General features: G+C 37.6%; 1 protein-coding gene across 2 annotated transcripts in view; it reads right to left on the bottom strand.

Moving 5' to 3' along the window:
* Window positions 1-19,657, bottom strand: part of GLCCI1 (glucocorticoid induced 1) — a 98,605-nt gene extending 78,948 nt beyond the window's left edge. The window contains exon 1 of one of the 2 annotated variants that reach the window (XM_074340766.1): window positions 18,706-19,657. In XM_074340766.1, coding sequence (XP_074196867.1) covers window positions 18,706-19,144 — 439 coding nt within the window. In that variant the 5' untranslated portion in view covers window positions 19,145-19,657. The remainder of the gene's footprint in view (window positions 1-18,705) is intronic. The other variant, XM_019729779.2, reaches the window with a different exon arrangement.
* Window positions 19,658-21,642: the final 1,985 nt, after the last annotated feature.

Here is a 21,642-nt window from a genome sequence, read left to right as displayed (position 1 = left end):
CAGATGTTTATTCTAGCATTTACTTTCATAAATATTGACACCAAAGAATCAAATATGTAGCTGTGAAGCAGAAGTTTGTCCAAAAATAAATGCTTCATTAAAGTCGGAAATGGCCAAAAGCTGCAGGAAATATCCTGAAGGAAAATGCCTTGTATAAATGACACCTTTGTAGAGGCCACAGAGTAAAACAGAACATGGTAAAAACCAGTTCTGTGTTTGCATACACAGAACACCTTCCACCTCAACAATTCTACAAATATTGTGCATAAAAGGTTGCCAGGAAATGTTGCCAAGGACTGAAAGCAATTTAATAAAAAACCAAAATTACTAGTGGCATGACTAAATATAGGGGAAAACTGTCATAAAATATTTTAGAGTAGCATCACACTTTATTCCTCTAGAACATCCATAGAACTGGCCATTAAAATCTTAGTCAAATATAGTCTATTGATATTATTTGTTGAACTGTACTTTAGTCAAAAGGGCACTGCCTAGAAACTACAAATGGACTAAAGTCACACAGTTCCAGAGTTTACTGTTATTAGCATCCAAGTTATTTTTTTCCTTTATATGATAAAAGTGAACAAATATCGGATACAGCTTGACTCGTTAACAATACCTAGAATAGCTGGAGCACTTGGAAGAAAAAACTGAATAGCACTTCAGATGTATTGGAAAGATTCAATGTGGGAGGAAAACAAAACCAAACTAAGCTAAGTACTCAAAAAAATAGGCAAATTGGATTTTCCTCTCTTTCTCTCTCTCTTCATCTCTGATTAGAATTTTTTGAACCCTTTCTATGTAATGTTGAGATAGAACAAGTACTGAATAATATAGGTTCAAACATAAAGCCGTAATTTTTCATGAATCACTGATCTCTCTCTCTCTCTCTCTCCCCACCTATGGTAGACCCCCTTATCTTCAGGGGATACTTTTCAAGACTTTCAAGACCCCCCGTGGATGCCTGAAACTGCAGATAGTATTGAACCCTACATGCATTATGTTTTCCTATACACACATACCTATGATTAAACTTTAATTTATAAATTAGGCATAGTAAGAGATTAATGATAATAACTAATATAATAGGTTATAATATGCTGTAATAGTTATATAAATGTGATATCTTTCAAATTATCTTATTGTACTGTACTCACCTTTCTTCTTGTGATGATATGAGATGATAAAATGCCAAACCTATTCCTGAATCTACGTAACCATCCTTACTTGCAATAAATGGCTTGGTGTTGCTTGTTTCAGGGGATTCCTTGCTGAAGTCCTCGTATAGGCTCCATACTTTCTGGCAAAACACACTGCCTTCAATAGGAACAAGTTTACTGTTCATGTCTTCCACTCACAAATGAATGCCTTTTCCATCTTAACTAAGCACTTATCAACCACAGTGGCTGTAACTTTTACAGTTGTGTGACAGCAACACTAGTACAGATTTCTTTTTCTTTCTTCAGAGTTTCACAGACAGAAGATTCATTCTTACCATAGATCTTAGCAATCTCGGCATACCATTTTTTTTTCTTTCCTTTTTAAGTCAGAACCTTCCACCTTTTCTTTTAAATGAAGCACTTTACGGCTAGCTTTACTTAGGCATGTCCGAATTGCCAGCATCACTGTTCTTGTGCTTTGGGGGCTATTATTAAGTAAAATAAGGGTTCCTTGAACACAAGCACTGAGATACTATGAGTCTATCTGATAACCAAGACGGCTAGGCTACTAAGTGACTAACGGGCAGAGTGCATGTACAGTGTGGATACGCTCAACAAAGGGATGATTCACGTCCCAGGCGGGACGGAATGAGACAGCGCGAGATTTCATCACGCTACTCAGAATGATGTCTGACTGAAAACTTATGAATTGTTTATTTCTGGAATTTTCCATTTAACAGTTTCAGACCACAGTTGACTGTGGGTAATTGAAACTATGGAAAGTGAAACCACGGATAAGGGGGAACTACTGTGTATTTTAACTATTGTACTTTCACTTAAATGCAATAGAAAAGAAAAACCTAATACTACTATTCACTAACCTGTTTCATGTGTACATAAATGATTAATCTAAGACTTACCTACCAGAGGGTGGGCTCCTTCCTAAAATTAAGCCATTGTCTTTTGGTTCGTTTCTTTAACACCTAGCACAACTACTCAAGAAACATTTGTTGAACTTGTGGGTTCATTTATCTATCCTTTCCTTAGTCTTTATGAAATAAACTAGAAATCACCTGGCATGTATTCTGGACCTCCTTTACCAAAGGACACTTTTTGGAAGGGCCTCAATCAGAAGAGCGCTATATAGTAGTAGTACCTCAGTTTTTTAACGCCTCCATTGATGAACATTTCGGTTTACAAACGCTGTAAACCCAGAAGTAAATGCTTCAGTTTTCGAACACGCCTTGGAAGTCGAACATGTCACAGGGTTTCTGCTGAGTGCAAGATCCTGAGGCCTAGCTGTTGGCTGTTTTCGAGCGCTCAGAACCCAAACGGTCTTTCAGAATGGATTACGTTCGAAAACCAAGGTACCACTGCTATTTTCTTTTTATATTCTTTATATGAGGCCCATCTAAAATCACTGTGAATAAAGTACAAAACAGTGACAAAAATACAGTGGTACCTCGGTTTTCAAACGTCACCATTGACGAACATTTCGGTTTACGAACGCTGTAAATTTTATGGATCTATGGTATTTACGAACACTGTAAATTTTATCGATCTATGGTACCATTAGACAGTAAAATTCATGCTAAATTTGCAATTTTAAGGGTTGATTTTAAAGATCTGGAATGGATTAATCCATTTTGCATTACTTTCTACGGGGAAACCGTGCCTTGGTTTGTGAACGTTTCAGAACTCGAACGATCTTCTGGAACGGATTATGTTTGAAAACCGTGGTAACACTGTAAACTGAACTCGGGTCCTACTGCCATCCTACTTTCCACATTTATATAAAAAGGCAGGCTTTCTATTCTCAGATATTTCATAAACAGGTAATTAGGATAGGTTTATATAACAGAACTTTTCATATAGTGCATATCCAAGAAACATAACATGTTTATGTAAAATAATAAGACCATTTAACAAATATACTAAATTTCTTGTCTTGCCAGACATTTGGGGATACCATGGACTATTTTCGCAAGGCCACCATTGCTTAAAACAGCTCTGAACTTTTTTGAAATGATCCTTTAAAAATTTAATCAGAGTAAGTTATATAGCATCTTTAGTTAGAATTGCAAATTATATAAAAATAAACAATCCCACCAAGAACACACACACTTGATATTGACAGAAGCACTGACAACAATGAACCCCACTTGCCAGTAGGATGGATCAGATGAAGTCAGAATGGGACTCCCAAAGTAAATTTCAAAGTAGCTCCAGTAGTAGCAACTGGTAGAACTTGTTTTTTTCTTAAACTCTGAGCTACAGTCAAGTTGGTAATGCTAGCAGCTACGATTTTTAAAAATTAGTGCCTTATCACAGTAAAAGCCCAATGTGCATCTTCATGGTTGACAGATGGCCTTCATGATCATTCAGACAGATTCAGACTTCCTTTACCTTATGACTCCACCTTTCCCCCAGAGACTTGGTTGTAGTCCTCTGCTAGAATCCCTGCATACAGCTGGCAGATGAGGTAAGAGAAAGAATACGGAGGATGAAACTAGTTCTTTTTTTATTGAACAAGGGTGAAAGTCTTGTATATCATTTAGCCTTACCTAATTGCACGGAGGAGTAAGAAATATAGTCTAGATGTGGGATCAAGCGGGAGAGAAAACAGGATTTGGTGAATACATAGAAGTCTCTACTATAGAAGAGCTTAATTTCATTTGCTGTTTGTCTGAATTACCCTTGGAGATAGTTTGACCCAAATTTTAGAGTGAGTCTCACTGAATTATTATCATAAACTGTCACCGCAAATAGGAAAATCTAACTTAATCTAATATAAGGCAATCTATCTTACTTTACCCTGACAAGGAACATGTATTCAAAGTGTGGAGCTATAAAAGGCTAATGGAATTTTCCATAAAAAGTGAGTTTAGTTCGCAAAAAACACAAGGTACACAATGGAGGATGCTTAGATGAGTTTTTTATATCAAGCTAAGGATTCTGAACTTCAGAAATCATTTTCTTTTCTTTTAGAAAGACTGTGCTTATAGCAGTGCAATGGCTAAATTAAAGATGGGGGGACTAATGGCAGGGGAAACCACTTAAGAGGTGGTAGTTCCAACAGTCCAAGCAACAGTAATAATCATGACATGAAGTGGATGAAGAGAAGCCACCAGACTCAGGAGATAGTTCTGAAGATATGGGACAAGATATGGTGCTCAGTCGGATGAGGAAATGAGGGAGGAGGAAGAGTCAGTGATTATACTGACAGGATTTAAGAACCTACCCACTGATGCTCCTTAACCAAGGTTGTACTCCATAATGCCAATAGACAAATAAAAGAAACCATTCAGCTCCACTTCTGTACCAAGTCTCTGGGTTTAAACTTGAATCATTCAATACCTTTACCTTGGTAACTGTATTTCTAATCTTATCTTCTTACATGTGAATAATTAAAACACATGACCCAAATTTTGAATTATATAGGGTAAAATTTATTAATAAAAATTATTGGTTTTTTTATCTGTAGCTTAGAAAAATACACTAGGCCACTTTTTCAAAGCATGTTAATTTAGGGAATATGATATATTCTACTCTGTAAAACATAAGCTGAATACACTTTAAAACTTTTTATACAGATGGTACCCAAATCAGCAAGAAGGTAAAGAGCATAAGCAAAACATCCAGACATTTATAATACTTTAAAATATTTGGATCTGTAAACTTGCAGAATGTAAGGATCATGCCTGTTTTAATTTGCATACAGAGGTACCACCTATAAGAATACCCACTCCAGTCAATAGAAATGCAGTAACAAAACTTTTCAATGCTTTTTTTCAACTTTGAATTTAAATACCAACACAATCTCCTGCTCAAAAACCACAAAGCCAACTCCAGCAGAGAAAATTATCATACATTTGTTAAGAAAATTGAACTGCAGATAACTGGGCCTGTAATTCTAAACTATGTTAGATGATTCAGAAAAGGAAATTCATATTTAAGCTGATTAATTTGTTCCTCCAAACCCACCCAACAAACTTTTCTTTACCAAATAACCCTGACGTAAACTGTTTGATCAAAGAATTCACCATTTAATACATGCCTCCAGGAAGGAAACATAATTGTAGTATTACAAACAGTAAACTTCCCCATAATCACAGACGTTCAGAATTGTCTCTAGTTAGATGTCTATCAGTTTTATCTTACATAAGATAAGCAGAATCCCTAAGTCTATACTATTAGCGTAGTAAAATTATTTAAAGTACTACGAAAAGATGACCACGAATCTCTATATGGAGAAAGCATCAGGAGTCAGCGACTGCTGAGAAAGAAATTTGATCTTTAGGGCCTTTCTTGTAAACACACGTGTGCACACATGCATCTCCCCTCTACACACACGCCCACAATGTGTAGATCTTAGGAATAAACAGATTACTTGGTCAATTAATTTCTTGGTCCTTAAGTATATACACAAACTATAATTGGCTCATAGGAATATGCAATTATAAAGAAAATCATAACCCACAGCACTAATCATATTTCTAGTCTAATGGCACTTAATTTGTCTTTGTCCTTCAGATGTTAATAACAGTAGAAGGTTTTATGAAAGTTTTTCATGATGGAAGAAATACTTCCTCATGAAGCTGGTTAGAAATAGTTTGCTAGGAAATTATAACTGAAATAATAACTTCTTTTTGTAAGGCCATAACATTCCAAAAAAAACCTTGGAATATTTATCTAATTTAAAAGGATATCTTTCCACAGATAAATGTAAGAAATAAAATCATTAATACATAAGCGTTATTTCCCTTTTAAGGGTTATTTTAATATCAAATTTCTTAGAATCTTTAAACTAAGACTAGAAAGGGAATGTAAATGATCTATTCATGTTCATTTGTAAAAACGTATGGTATTAATTCTGCTAGATGTCAGTAAAACATTTTATGCAGCAATAAGAAATTACACTATTCAGTAATGTATTTTTACAACCTCAAATGAACCTCAACCTTGTGTAACTGACTTCCTAAAAAGTTTGTGTAAATAACACTTTGGTAAATTGAATAATTTTACTTGCACATAAGTTAAACATTCTCTAAAACAAATAACCACCCCAAAATCTGCTCTACAGTTTTAATTTTTTACATTATAACGAAGCACAAATTAATATGTAATTTACATTCTCCTTTCTTGGAGCTTAGAATAATCATGATCTTTATAACAGACTATAAAAACATTTCGATTTTTAATTGAAAAAGCCCACCAAGTTTGAGCATGGTGGTTTAAGTTTCTCTGCATAGCATAAGAGCTCCCACAGCTGATTCCATGGAGCCTCACTAGATCAAATTCATTTAGCAGAACTCTAAATATAACTTAGAAAGACACTTTGTAGAAATGTTATCTTCCATCTCAAAATGTGGACCATCCTGACATCACCCATGTTTGTCCCACCTATTTCTACCAGAAAGAACACCCAACTCCTATTTTATATGAAGGCCTAAACAGGTACTTTTCCAAGCTTACATATCACCAGTAAATGGTAGGCCCTAGATGAAGATAAAAGTCATCAATTACCTAAACCGTTAGGCATTTTAGAAAACAGGGAATACAAGTAAAATCTATTAATTTTCATCTTTGTCAGATGTTTATAGGATTGCATGACATAATAATCACTGTTCAGTGATTTGAACCCAGCTTTTATACACATATACCTAAAACAGAAATCTCTATGTAAATCCTGTATTAGAATTTCACAATTATTTACTGCAGGGTCTTCTAAGCACCAGTCAACATGCTGGATGCTGGAATGCTAAAAATGACAAGATGCTACCTGATGAAGTAGACACGTCCACGTCCACAAATTACCTTGAATACAATTACAGAAACATTAAAATGAGTTTAGATGAAAAATCTTAACAGTTAAAACCCCTAGAATTGCTCTGTTAACTATGGGAACAATACAGTGACTCTAATCAAAGATTCAGCTACTGTACTATATACATTTACTTTCTTTTATGTTTTGAGGCACTTAATTCAATACTTAAATATTTTAAATGAAAATATTAACAATTTATTTCATTACATTTCCTATGCCTTCCTGTTTTCCTAAAATTCCTATATGCAATTTTAGTTGGCTTATTATATGGTTATATTCAGCAGCTATAAGCTTTTCAGTGTTCCATAGGCAAGCTAAAAAAAAAAAAAAATCAACTCAGAAACTATGCTTTACCTAACATCTGCTGTACCCTGAGATTAAGTGTAACACTTAGTCCATTAAAAGGAGTATCTGTATAAAGACATTATTTTTGACCACCTGGCTTAGCACAAAGTAAAATAGGGCAACTATCATAAAGATTAACTAACACAACTGAATAGTAATAACTAAAAGCTATAACGCTAATTCAAGGTAAAAACTACAAATAGATAAAAATTGAAAAAAAAGTAAGTTTTAAATATAATAAAGACAAATAAGTCATTGTACATTCAACCAAGATACCAAGTAAATGGTAATACAACATACGAAGAGTTTATTTTTCCCTTCTAGCTCAATAACAGCAGATACTGAGTCCAAGCCAAGTCCTAGTCATTTCTCTAGACACACAGGGCCCCACTGTCCAGGTTATTACTACATAGCATTGTTACTACATACTCCATTTCTACACAAGAAACCACATCCAACAATAAAGTTTAGAATTCTGAAAGGATGTGTGAGGATGTGTGTCTGTAGAGAGAGCCAATGACATCATCCTAAGCCAAACGATAGCAGCATATTATATCATGTCCAGGCAGCAATACAGCTTAGACTAGATATATAAGCCACAGGATGAAGCTCTCCTAAGCTTCTAATGAAGGAAAAGCACATATAAACAGAACATTGGTATTCAACAAGTATACCAAAAAGCTCAACCTAACTTAGGAGGTAAGCATAGGAAAATAGTAATTCATATATGAAGTCCAAAGCTCAGAGAAAACAGTGGGTAGAATTCTTGGCAGACTTCAAATGAACTGACCTTGTTGAGAAATATGAGTGTGAGCACACCAATTGCTCCTCGAGTATGTATGCTGTAGGGTCAAACAGAGTTCTTCAGACATAGTAGGGTTTCAATAAATGTTTATTGTGTGAAAGAAGGAAAAAATCCATTAGTTTTACTTACCAACATATTGCCAACAACCAGTATGATATCTGAAACAACATTTCTTTAATGAACAGTTATCACTAAAATTACACTAAAGCTACACTAATCTTTAGCCATATATTAACCAAAAAGACAAAGAGTAAACAAATGCAATTAACTGAACCAGGTATTTTATAATAATGGGTCACTGCCGTATGTAAAGAATGAATAAGAGTCTAAATTAAGTTTTGTAAAGCTATCTGATCAAAACATTACAGAATATTGTAGCTTTTTTCCAAAAACCTTACTTATTTCTGAGCACAGTCCAACTCCCCAATTTTACACTACTAGTGAAACTGCATTTAGCAATGCTTGTTAACCTCTGTTTAGTAAGTACTAGGCACTTAAATAACCTGACTTTAAGCAGAAAAGGATAGGTGATTCTTCTCAGGGTGATGCATCAGATTACCTCAAAAATACTTTAGAAGAAAGAAAATGACACTACCACAGTACTCTCAAAGGTAGTATGAATGTATTTTGTTTACAGACTACCAGCTAATATATAAACAAATCTATATTTTACTATAATCTTTTTGTACCTTCATGGAAAGATCACTTCACAGGTTTACATGAGAATAGTAAAGTTTTTTTATGGGTAGACCTGATGTAACCCTGAGCAACTAAGCTCTCCTAATTTTTAACTTCCAAGAAACAAATATTACTTCAGTAATTCCACTTATAAACTCATGTATTCAACTAGAAAAGTAAATATAATTACAGAAGAAATGTCATAAGAAACTTCATCCATCACATAGGCTCTCTATAACACTTTTAGTATCTTAATAAAAATACCATTTCTAATGTTACTTAGGAAAGGACTCATGCTCCACACTGACTATTAAAGAGAACTTACAGTAAGCACACGTGACACTGAAAAAAATGCCAAAGCAACCTGGGAAAAATTATTAAAATGGAGATCAAAATATCTTTTCTGTATCACATCAGCAAACCTGGAAAAAGTACAACAGCCCAAGCAGGTATAAACTGAGAAGACAGTATACCTTGTTGCTTTGCTATGAGGGTTATATATAAAAAGATACTATTTTGAATGTGCTAAAATATCAAAGTAAAGAAATTCTAAAAGTAAAGAATCCATGTCAGGGTTGAATGGAGCATTAATGATGCTTTATTACAAGTATAAAGCTTACATCGTCAAATATGAGAATACAAAAGACCTTACTCTACCCAGGTTTTGACAGTTCATGTGAAAGAAGTTTTGAAAAATTAAATCTAAATTCTGTCTTAACAAAGTGGTAGGTCCTTTAAAGACCAAGGGAAAGGTCTACTAATGGCATAATAAGGTTTTGAAGTGCTGCAACATTCTTATATGCATACCTGAGGCCTGACTCGCTGGGAACACTTGCAGCTATTTTAAGTTCTGTGGACCCTAGAGTCTAGTCTCATTTAGCTTTCTTTTTACTCAACCCCCCAAAGCTATTTTTGGCCTTTCCATGACTTAACTGTATAAGCAATGGGATAACCCATTGTGCATGCTTTCCTACCCCAGAATTAATTGGATTCCAAAAGCAACTTCCAGCTAACTTGAAGACAGGACTTAGAGAGTTACATGGGCCCTCTGTGCATGCTTCCTGACCTTGGGCAAATTACTTAACTTCTCAAGATGTCATTTCCTCATTTGTGAGGAGAGGTTATGAAAGTATTCTACATTGGGTTCCAGTTAAGACTAGAGGCTGACATATAAGCTCAATAAATGGTAACTAACTTTATTAAAAATCATTTAGTCTATACAATGCTATAGTAATCAGAACAGACAAACCGAACAATGGAACAGGAGAGTCCAAAAATAACCCAGACATAAATGTTCAACTAATTTTTGACAAGGGTGTCAAGAATACACAATGAGAAAAGGACAGTCTCTTCAACAAATGGTGTTGGGAAAACTGGATATTTAGATGCAAAACAATGAAACTGGAATTATATCATACACATAATTAACTCAGAATGGATTAAAGCATTAAATATAAGATCTGAAAAAGTAAAACTCCTAGAAGAATATATAGGGAAAAAGCTCCTTGACAACCGGTCTTGGCACTGACATTTTGTATGACACCAAAAGTACAAGCAACAAAAGCAAAAATAAACAAGTGGATTACATCAAATTGAAAAGCACTGCACAACAAAGGAAACTATCAACAAAATGGAAAGGCAACCTATGGAATGGGAGAAAATATCTGCAAACCATACATCTTATAAAGGATTTATGTACAAAAAAAACGAAACTCATACAACTCAATAGCAAAAACACAAGTCACTTGATTAACAGTGGGCAAAGAAAGGATCTGAATAGACATTTTCCCAAAAAAGGTATATAAATGGCTAACATGTATATGAAAAGGTGCTCAGAATCACTAATCATTAAATGCAAGTTAAAACCACGAGATAGCGCTTCACACCTGTTGGATGGCTGTTATCAAAAACATAAGACATAAGCGCTGGTGAGGATGTGGAGAAAAGGTAATCTGTACACAGCTGTTAGGAATGTAAATTGGTGGGAATGGAAAATAGTATGGAGGCTCCTCAGAAACTTAAAAATAGAACTGCCATACAATCCAGCAATTTCATTTCTGGGTATATATCCAAAGGAAATGAAATCATTATCTTCATGAGACATATGCATCCCCAAGTTCACTGCAGCATTATCCAGAATAGTTAAGATATGGAATTAATCTAAGTGTCCGTTGATGGAAGAATAGATAAAGAAAATGTGGTATAAATATACAATGAAATATTATACAGCCTTTAAAAGGGAAATCCTGCCATTGGCAAGAACATAGATGAACTTAGAAGACACTGTGCTAAGTGAAACAAGCCAGACACAGAAAAACAAATGATCTCATGTATATGTAGAATCTAAAAAAGTTGAATTCATAGGAGAAAGTAGTATGGTGGTTGCCAGGGGCTGGGAGGTCAGGGAAATGGGGAAACATCAGTCAAAGAGTACAAACTTTCAGTTATGAGTAAGTGCTGGGAATCTAATGTACAGCAAAGTGACTACAGTTAATACCACTATACTGTATAGTAACCATGTGAAGAGACTGATGTGTTTATTAGCTTGCCTGTGGTAATCATTGATATACGTACATCAAATTATCACGCTGTACACCTTAAATATATACAATGTTTGTCAATTATGTAAAAAACTGTAAAAAAAAAAAAGTAAAAAAAAGAATTATCTAGTGTAATAAACTTAGTTTTCCTTTCATGCAGAATTTTCTTCATACCCAACCAAAATCTTAAAAATACCATCTCGCTCATTTTAAAGATAGAGAAAATAAGATGCAAAGGGTTAGTGACTTGATATAAGTCAATTGTTAAAACTGGAAATAGAACCACGTCTTTTGATTCCAATTCTAATATTTTCCAATGGATTTTTTTGTTTCTAAGAGTCTTTTATGAAACCATTTGTGAAAGAATTTCTTCAGTCTTTAACTTGATAAGTCAGAGAAAAGAGAGGTTATTTTATCAAGGAATAATGTAACCACACATTTCTTCATTCCACCTTCATTAGAAAAAAGACAATTCCAAAATCAAATGTACAGAATCAATTATAGGGCAACTCCAGTTGTCAGTCAATGCTCATTCAGTCTTATATTAAACACTATCTACAGTAATCACTTTATGAGGTATTAATTTATTGGGTATTATTTGTTAGGTATTAATAAAGCTAACTAAGCCACAGAGTTCATTTATGTCTTTTTCTGCTTAAGAAAATTATTGTATAATAATTTCAGAAACTGTCATCAAATAATTGTTTTAATAATGTAAAAGTTAAAATTAGCTATATTAGACTATTCAGGAAGGTTCTCCCTATTGGCTAAATAAGGGGCTACTGCTAAATAAGGGGCTATTACTGTCAACAGTTGATAGGTATTTGATCTCTAGAAACACTAGGCAGCAAGTTGTAGCAGTTTTTGCCTTCCTGTTATGAAGTACATTCAGATGTTTAGTGGATTTCTTAATTCTAATAACTAAGACAATTTTGGACACTAATCTTGCCAAAAATGATGAGTTTTACTAGTTTCATTCATCCCTATTTCTGGAGAGCCATCATTAAGGTGTACGATGGTGGCGTGTCATTAAGTTACAAACATACAGAGTTCAAACCCACATATTCAGTGATAACTGTGAACTCCAGAGAGAGCAGAGTTAACCTAGCACCAGTTGCTGGGGCAATCACTTGAGACCAGAGTTTCTGCTTAGTGATTCCTGAATTATTCATCAGTTTACCACCAAGTGTAACCATCTTTTAATATTTAAGGAGAAAAGTACTTCTGCTCACTATAGTATGATTCAAGGACAGCACAGATTCTAGAAGTAAGGAGGGCCAGGCACAATCAAGTTTACATTCTTGAGCCCTCAGGAACAAGTATTTCTCTTTCATGTTCTCTCTTGCTCTCTCTCTCTGTCTCTCTGTCTCTCTCTCTCACTCAATTCTTTCACATAAGAAACAAATGGAGAAATAGGACTAATCCATTCTTATTCTACTTCAGTTACATTCAGCATCCTAGGTCTTACATTTTTAGACATTCTGAAAATGTCAAAGCATATCCCAGCATAGTGCAATAGTGCTGTGGAAACAATAGAAAACCTGTTCCGTAACAATGTTTTTAGCTCAGAAATCATGGCTGGTCACCAACATCAGTCCTTTCAAATTAGGAGCAACAGGATAGTCTTGTGGAATGAACAATGGATCTGAAATCAGAAGATTCGCATTTCAAGTCCACTTTCCTGATGAGTGAAAGTATACACTGCCTTGTATATAGTAAGTGCTCAAATGTTTTCTTTCCACCTACAACTAGAGACAACACAGTACAGGGGAAGTTTCTGAGGTATTCATGAGCTTGCCTCCCAGTATTTGACTCAATTACATTCACTTGAAGTAAACAACACTGCTTATAGGTATTTGCCATGTTTATTTCTACTAAAATGAAATGCTAGAAAAGTATTTTTCCAAAATTTGTTTAGTGTAAGTAAAATCCTTATTTTCTTCAGAATTACTACTAATCCATTATAATTTGTTTTATAGAAACACAAATCTTCTTCTAGAATCAGCTGGATGATGGGTGGAATCATGATCAGTTCCAGGGGTCCAGACAAGGGGTAGAGGGAAAGAAAAGCTGCTGGCTCTCTCAGTTCCTTAGACTTGCTATATCAGTAAATATCAGTAAATGAGCAGTGTTCTCTCTTTCCTCCACTTTTGGCAAACCCAGTTTGAGACCACCATCAAGTTTAACCTCTTGTTAAAATAAACAGTATATAGGACAGAAACAGCATGAGTGACTTGGATTCCTCTGACACTTCCTAAGACAACAAAATTATATATTGAAGACAAAAGACAACAGCGCCAGGCACAGACCCAGGACAGGTGCTGTGGGGAAGCCCATCTCGGTGGTGTCTGGGAATTTTAAGCTCTGGAGAAAAGGCTGAACTAAAATTAAGAATAACAAAGTCATTCGTATATACTCCTTAGCAGATTATTAACTACATTTGAAAGTTTTGATAGAACAGGCTTCAAATTTGTTTATTAATTTAAGATTTAAGAAAAACCCTCTTCTATTAGCCATTGGTGGATATTGTCAGTTAGTTCCATTGTTATTCATTGCCATGGAGACCAATTATTCCTTTGTTTTCAAATTCACATTTAATCTGCATTATCACAAATAAAAAAAAAATCACAAGGATGCTATACCCATCAACATTTCCCCAATGTATAAATCTTAATTTGCATTAAATCCTTGAAGAAATGCACACTTCAGTGAATGAAACGTCCTTCAGGACTGTAAAAAATGAAGTAATTTTTAGTTCAATATATACACACAAAACTTTACTTACAGTTAGGTGCTTTTATACCTCTGAGGTATATGATATTCAATATGTTTAAAGTTATTTGAGAGGAATGTAATCTTTGAACATAAAGCTGTAGTTTAAGAATAACTTCTATAAATTCACTTATCTATTTTGCTATTCACCCACTGATCTAGAAATTTTATGCACCATAATTGGTGGGAAAAATTAGATACATAAATAATGAATGTTGTTGATACTTAGTGTAGTTCTCAAAAGGGAAAATTCTGAAAACCTTTCCCAAAAATCAGTATTTGAAACCTGTCACTTTATGGAGTAAAAAAGCCAAAACTTGAACTATTTTCACTCTTGTATAGGAAAGCTTTGAAACAAGTTTCTTTAAGTACTCTAAGAAATTTTAAAAGGTAGGGACAAGAGGAGGACCTTAATTTGCAAGAATATCCACCTGAGGAGTAACTTCATAGGAAAAGAATGTCTGAGTTTCTTTTTAAAGTAACAGAAAAAAGTAATTAAAATGTTGGCATTCCACAAACTGAGTACAGCATACAATGACTCAAAAAGGGGAATTTAATGAAGAGATAAAAAACTGAAAGCAAATTAATTGATTAAAACACACAGACACACACACACACACTGCATGCAGTCATTCAATATTATATGCTGGCTGGCTTTGTATTTTCTTTTAAAATATAACCATAACTTCTTAACGCATAAAACAATAAGACTCAAGATACTCATGAAAAATTCTAATCAAATTTCACTCTACATTTAGTAATATGTTAAGAGTGTCAGGCCTACATAAATCTGTTACGTTAAATCAGGAATCAGTGCATGCTATAATATTTTTCTTAGCAAAAGCTGTATAAACTACAAGCTCTTCCGTGTTTTTAACCAGATTTGGTACATATAAAAACAAGCAGTATTCTCTATCCAAAGTACTCTAATACAACTGTTTTTATATCTTTAGAATTTATAATTCATTCCAATGTTCAACCTTTATGAAGAACCATGAGAGAATTTGCAATTGCTGCTTACTCTCGTGCACAGTAAAAACTGTATTTATTATGTTTTTAAATCTATAGGTTTTGCTGTATGAGGTTTCAAAAAGAAGCAACTTTATATTTTCTTTTGGTTGTCACTCATGATTTTAGCTTAAAGAGCATTAATTTCAACACTAACATTCTGCTATATCCTCATTTGAGTTATTCTATTTATCTCAAAGGTAGACTTTACGTATTACCATTACAAAAAAATAACTATTTGCATAATACTTTATGATTTTACATCTATTACAACACATCACAGGGAGCCTGAGGGGGCATTCAGCAGCTTGTCATTCACCACTTCAAGACCCTTCAGAAGCAAACAAGGGGGAGGGTGACATTTTGCTAATAGCAGAAGTAAAGAAATGAATATAAATAACAAACCTTGAAGTTTTAGAAATACAAAAGAAATGTTTGAAATACAAACAAAAACATGATCTATATGCCTAAACAAGATACTTTCAATTTGTAAAACTCCACATCCTCTCTTTACTCTCTCTATATAAGCAAGGTGTTTGGAGATTTATGTATCTCTGTGATGATACCCATTTAAATTATCTGAAACTGTGCTACAAAATTAAAGGAAATTACCATTTTCTTGCTGGATTTTATAAATTAATATATTAAATGTTAATATATCAAATTTGCACACATTTAAAGAATTCAGCTTTTCCTCAGCCTTCTGAGCCTTCTGAGTAACATTTCTTTATTACTCTCAGCTTTAACCCTATAAATATACATATTAATGTTTAAAAGGGAGATAACAATGATTCACATATTTAGAGATTATGCTGTTTCATAATTTCTTCTTGGCAAAACAATTCCGAAGAAAACTGCTGAAAACTTCTATATTTTCTTCCACAACCACCAGTCCAGTTAAAAAATACTGAAAGCTCAGTTATGTCACCTCTAGTCTAACTGCTCACAGTACTTAAAGCTTTTTGTAAACAATATGCCTCTATACTAAATACACATCCCTTCAGCCACCATCTACTTAACATTTTTAAATCTAGTTTCATACGCAGGGCAACACCATCTTAAATACAGACACAGACACACACACACACACACCCCAGAGGAGTGTGCAGAAAAGGAAGGAGGTGGAGAGCAAGAAATGGAGCACGTTGTTGTTTTTCATTCATGCAGTATAGTGATGTCAGTGTCTGCAGCAGCAGAGGCAGCGGCAGGAGCCTTGACCTGAGGAGACTGAAATCCACTGAAGTCAGAACCTTGCAGAATTCAAAAGAAACCGAGTGGATAATCATTTGAAAAATTGTTCAACTGTTTATAGCATGGATTTTAAATGGCTAAATAAACAGAATAGAATAGTTGCACAGTTTTAATTTGGGTAGGTCTCTATGAAGGCGGGATGTGGAGAAGTAACATAAAGGTAATGGAATCAGGGAACTGGGGTCAGAAAAATCTGCATTCAAAATCACTTCAATGTAAGAAACTGACAAAACCACCTGGTGTTAAAAACAGCAAAAAGATCTGTTCTATTCCCAGAAGCTCTCTGATGATGCAAATCTGTCTACAGCACAACCAAGCTCAGAAAAGTGTTTTCATCATGATTGCATTAAAATTGCATTACACTAGAATGTGCCATACTACAACAAAGAGGATAGTTGAAGCCCAATCGCAAATTTCATTAAAACTACTTGATGATGGACCATGTAATTCCTAAGCAATTAAGGCTTTTGAAGGACGGAGAAAAACAAGTTGTACTATGATCTGTTGTAAGATGTTAGTGTTTATCAACAAAAGAGGAGGTACTAGATGGCCATTATATGTAGCAATTGCCAAAACTACTCTTACTCTGCCTACAAAACCCTCTGTACATTATTTGTCAGCCATGCTTATTTTATGGCTGTTATATTAGTCTCTAAAAGAAAATCCCAAAACTCAATCTATGCACTGTTGACGCCAAACAACTCAAAAATGTGTAACTGCTGCCTTCTTTTCCTTGTTACCTCTCATTTCGTATAGCCCTAGAAAATGTGCAAGGGAGTTGCATATGGCATTAATCTGATAGAAAATGGTGGCCTTTTCTATAAAATACAGCCAAAGATGTGTGCTCAGTGGTGGTCATTATTAGGGCGATCACGTTGTTTTCATTCATTCATTCAGGATTTGCTGGAGGATGTCAGTTTCTGCAGCAGCTGGCTTGACCTGGGGGAGGAGTGGGGGAGCAAATTCCTCCTGGTGCATACAGATTACAGGAGGTACTTCTTGGTGCTCATGTACACATACCACTGCACTACATTCTACCTTGCCTCACTATCGAGTGATCTGAAAACAAGTGCCTTAGCCACATGCTAATTACCGGTCAGAAATATTAAAACAAAAACACCCAAACTGCAATCTATCATAGTACAACCATTCAACCATTTGCTCCCCGTCTAAGACCTACATCAAGAAAACTCCGTTAAAAAAATTCCACATACCATATACACATTGTACAGAGCTCCACTGTGTTTCCCTTCCAAGCAGAGATTTTTCCACTCAGTATGATCTGTTCTCTCCACAATGCAGCAGCGATGGCAGCGGCAGCAGCATCTGTAGCTCTAGCCCGGTATCTGATAATATTAGCTACTCCACTCTCCCTTATGAGCTTTAAGTCCCTGTTTTGGCTAATCTTCCTTTTCTCCCCGAGGACTCAACTAGATCACGCATTGTGTCCCTAGACATAAACAAAACCAAACCCAAACAGAAAACATTAAGGGAAGCGGACAGCATCCACCAGCTCACCATTACCTTTGACACCTAACAAAAAAGAACTCGAGGTCCTTTAACAGCTCAACTGAACTGTTAAGTGTACTTAAAAATGGAAGGGAAAAGAGAGCACACTTCACAAATAGGTCTTTAAAATTTACCACGATAATCCTGAGTTGGGCATAAACTGTTTCCAGTGCAGTACTGCTCCGATGCATATGACTATATAAGTAGAGACAGGAGGGTAATCGAAAAAAACAAAAAGGCAAAAACACTACACCCTTGAATTGCACATCCAAAACTGTCCGCTCTACACACGCAGCCAATATCCTTACATCATAACTAATGCCACCACCCCTCCAAAAAAGAAAGAAAAAAACAGAAGTATCCCGGTAGTCAGACATTAAGAACTTTGGAGGAAAGCACAAAGAGGCTGTAGAGATTACAACCACCACCTTATGGGTTGCCGGAGAGTTTGTGCGTGTGTGTGTGTGTGTGTGTGTGTGTTTTAAAGTGTTTCGCCCAGCTACTCCTACCCCGCTAAAAAAAAGCAAACACATGAGTGAGCAAATGAGCTCTTAAACTGAAAAACCTTTCCACGCAGGTGAGTGATGATGGAAGATAAAATCTGAGGGATGGCAGGAGGGTCGAATAAAAGTTGTTTTGCAGTTCGCTTTTCCAAGCCCCGCAGCGACCGCAGGAGGGTGAGATTCCCAAAGCCACTTTCACACCTTCGATAATGCACTAGCAAAGAGAAGCCCGGAGAGGCTGAAGTTTCCGCGGAGGGCACCGTCGGGGAGACGCAGCCCGGGAGGACGGAAGGGTTGGGCTCGCTACCTCTGCACACCGGCGAGCCGGGGCTCCTTCTCTCAGGTGAGTTGCTCCTCCGGTGGCTCTCGGGGGACCGTCTCGGGCGGCCCTTGGCCCGCGGCGTCTGCTCGGTGGGGGCCCCGGCCGGCGGTGGCGTCGGGCTGGGCGGGCTGGGGCCGCGGGCCGCGCCGGGCCCCGGGAGGCTGCCCAGCGAGGCGGCGGCGGCGGCGGCGGGCGGGCGCGTGGGACTGTGCTGGCTGCCCCGCAGGAGCTGGTAGGGCACCGTGGCGCGGATGGGCTGCAGCAGCCGGCCGGCTCCCGCAGCCGGGGCGCAGCCCACGCCGCCCGCACCGTTCCCACTCCCAGCAGCGGGGGCGGCGGGCGGGGAGCCCGCGGCGCTGCGCCGCATCCTCTGCGGCGGGGGATGAGGGGTCTGGGAGGAACTGGAGGAGGAGGCAGTGGACATGGTGGCTCCGCGGGCCCTGGACGACGCCGGCCGACACGGAGGCGCGGAGTGAGAGGCGCGCGAGCGTGTGGGAGCCGGCGCGACTGTGCGTGCGAGTGTGTAAGGGGGAGGGGCGGGGGTATTGGGGAGGGGGAGGAGTCTCTCGGCTCCCCCTTCCCAACGCGCACCCCCGCCGCTTTGGCGAAGGGGGAGGGGAAGGCTGCGAAAACAAACGTCCAACGGCCCCAACAGCCCGGCCGGGCTTGGTGTGGCGGTCACGGCTGGGACCGCGAGGAGCCTGGAGCCGCCGCCGCCCCGGGCATCGCGCTGACAGGGGAGAGGGACAACCGTCCGGATCACGGAGCCCCGGGGGCCGCTCGCTGCCAAGCGTGGCTGCACGAGCGGGAGAGCCCGGCAGCTGCAGGGAGGGCCGGGGACTCCAGCTGGACCGGGTAGGGAGTAAGGGCCTTGAAGTAGCTGGTTCTCCGCGGAGCCCGCGCCACTGCAATCGCCACCGCCGCCGCCTCTGCCCGCTCCTCACTCCAAATGGCAACTAATCCCCCACCAGCACCCCGCCCTCGGCACCGCCTCCCGGTACTCGGGACCCGGCAGCTGCCGCAATGAACATTCCCATTGGCTCCGCCGCTCTCCACAAGCGTTCTAGTGGTTGGTTCCGGAATAGGAGTGAGAGGAGTACCTACCAATGAAAGTAGTGAGTCCGACTTTGGAGGCGGTGCATGAGGGGTGGAAGAGTGAGGAGGGGGCTGAGCGCGCAGGGAGGAACGTGAGAGTTGACAGCCTTTGAGGTGAGAGCGTGACTTTGATTGGGCTGCCCTAGGAAAGTGGGTCCCTCTGTGTCTGCGCGTGCCCCGAACCCACAGACACACGCACGACCCGGTAAGCAGGTTGAGAGGGCTCCACCCTCCCGGGTCGACTGTACAACTTCAGACAGAGAACACTTAAGGCAAACTTTACTATGCAAGTACACCTGTTCTGGTGGGATATTTTGGAGTTGGAACCAGAAAAATCCATCCTTTCCCCTCTAATTTTAGTAATTGCTTTTTCATGGCAAATAGACTAATTGATCAAAGGGACTTTAGGCCATCAGAAGCAATGCCTAGAAGTTGGATTAAACGATGGGCTGATACTTTCACAGCCTATCCTAACGTTCATAGTTATGCAATGAAATGAGATAATCAAATCTTATGTTCCAAGACAATAACTCTGAATTGCAGGGGTCAACAAGGGATTGTGCATCATTACACCATCAGTTAGATATATTAATGGACGGCACCCTGTTGCCTTTCCCCAAAGCACATGGCCTTTTGGGAGAAAAGATACCAGATTTAATAATGCCAATCCACTGTGATAAATGTAGTTTTTATTCTGCAGTGAAACTGAAGAGATACAAAGGTTTTGGATGACTTTCAAAAACCTAAGCTTATACTACAGCAAACCTAAGTTTTAAACCTTAAGTTGAGAAGGAACAATTAATTTAAGGGTCTACATTCGTACCCTCTATTTATTTCCTGGAGATAAAAAAAAAGAGAGAGAAGTGAGAAGTCACATTAGTCGCCTCTTGTGTCAGCCCACACTGGCAAGCTTCCTGTGAATTTCAGGCACTATATGTAGAGGTCAATTTCAGTTGGAGGAGCCATCCCTTTCTGCTTCCTTGAGCAGTCAGACCAGAAAGCATACTAGGTTCTGTAAAAAGTGGATGAAACCCAATATAAATATTAGAATTGCATCCAATATTTCATCCTATCAAGACTAGTGATGGTTCATAACTTTATAATACACGAGAATAAGTGACATCTATTGAACATTCACCATGCACCAGTCACTGTTCTAAGAACTTGTATGTGTTAACTCATTCACTCCTATAATCCACAAGTAGATGCTATTATTAGCTGCTGCACTCTGTTCTCATCTGAGGCACAAAAAAACCTCAATGTCTTGCCTGAGATTACTCAGTAAGTGGGGAGTTAAGAATCTAACCCAGGTGGACTAACTTGAGTTTGTGAGTAAGCCCTTTGCTCTAGCACAGTACAGCTTAAAGCTGTGGAGTACATGTTTGTAGAATATTTACAACGGTCCACAAATCTCATCTGTGAGATAAGGTCCCTTTAGTTTAAAAGAAATTTTACAAGTGAAGATAGTCCACTGTGTGTGTGTGTGTGTGTGTGTGTGTGTGTGTATTGCTTTCCAGAATAATATATTTTAATTGTAAGTAGAGGAAAGACTTGACTCTTTCAAATTTGGTATAATTGACCCATTGTGTTACTTTTTCTATCTAAAATTAAAGATTCCTCATTAATTAGGAAATTGCATTCTTTCATGAAGGAAAAGAATGATAAATGTCTTGCTTCTTTCCAATGACTTTTCCAGCATATCATTAACCAAAAAAAAAATTAAAAAAATGACACATTAAAATATGTAAAAGGTAAAAAAAATGCTGGTAAATTTCTAAGTTGTTGATTTGATTACAGCATGGTTTCATTATAGAAATGTCATTTCTG

Source organism: Rhinolophus sinicus, linkage group LG09, assembly GCF_036562045.2.
Source record: "Rhinolophus sinicus isolate RSC01 linkage group LG09, ASM3656204v1, whole genome shotgun sequence".
Taxonomy (NCBI): domain Eukaryota; kingdom Metazoa; phylum Chordata; class Mammalia; order Chiroptera; family Rhinolophidae; genus Rhinolophus; species Rhinolophus sinicus.
Note: the sequence above shows the minus strand (reverse complement) of the source record. Positions and strands in the feature narration are given on the sequence as shown.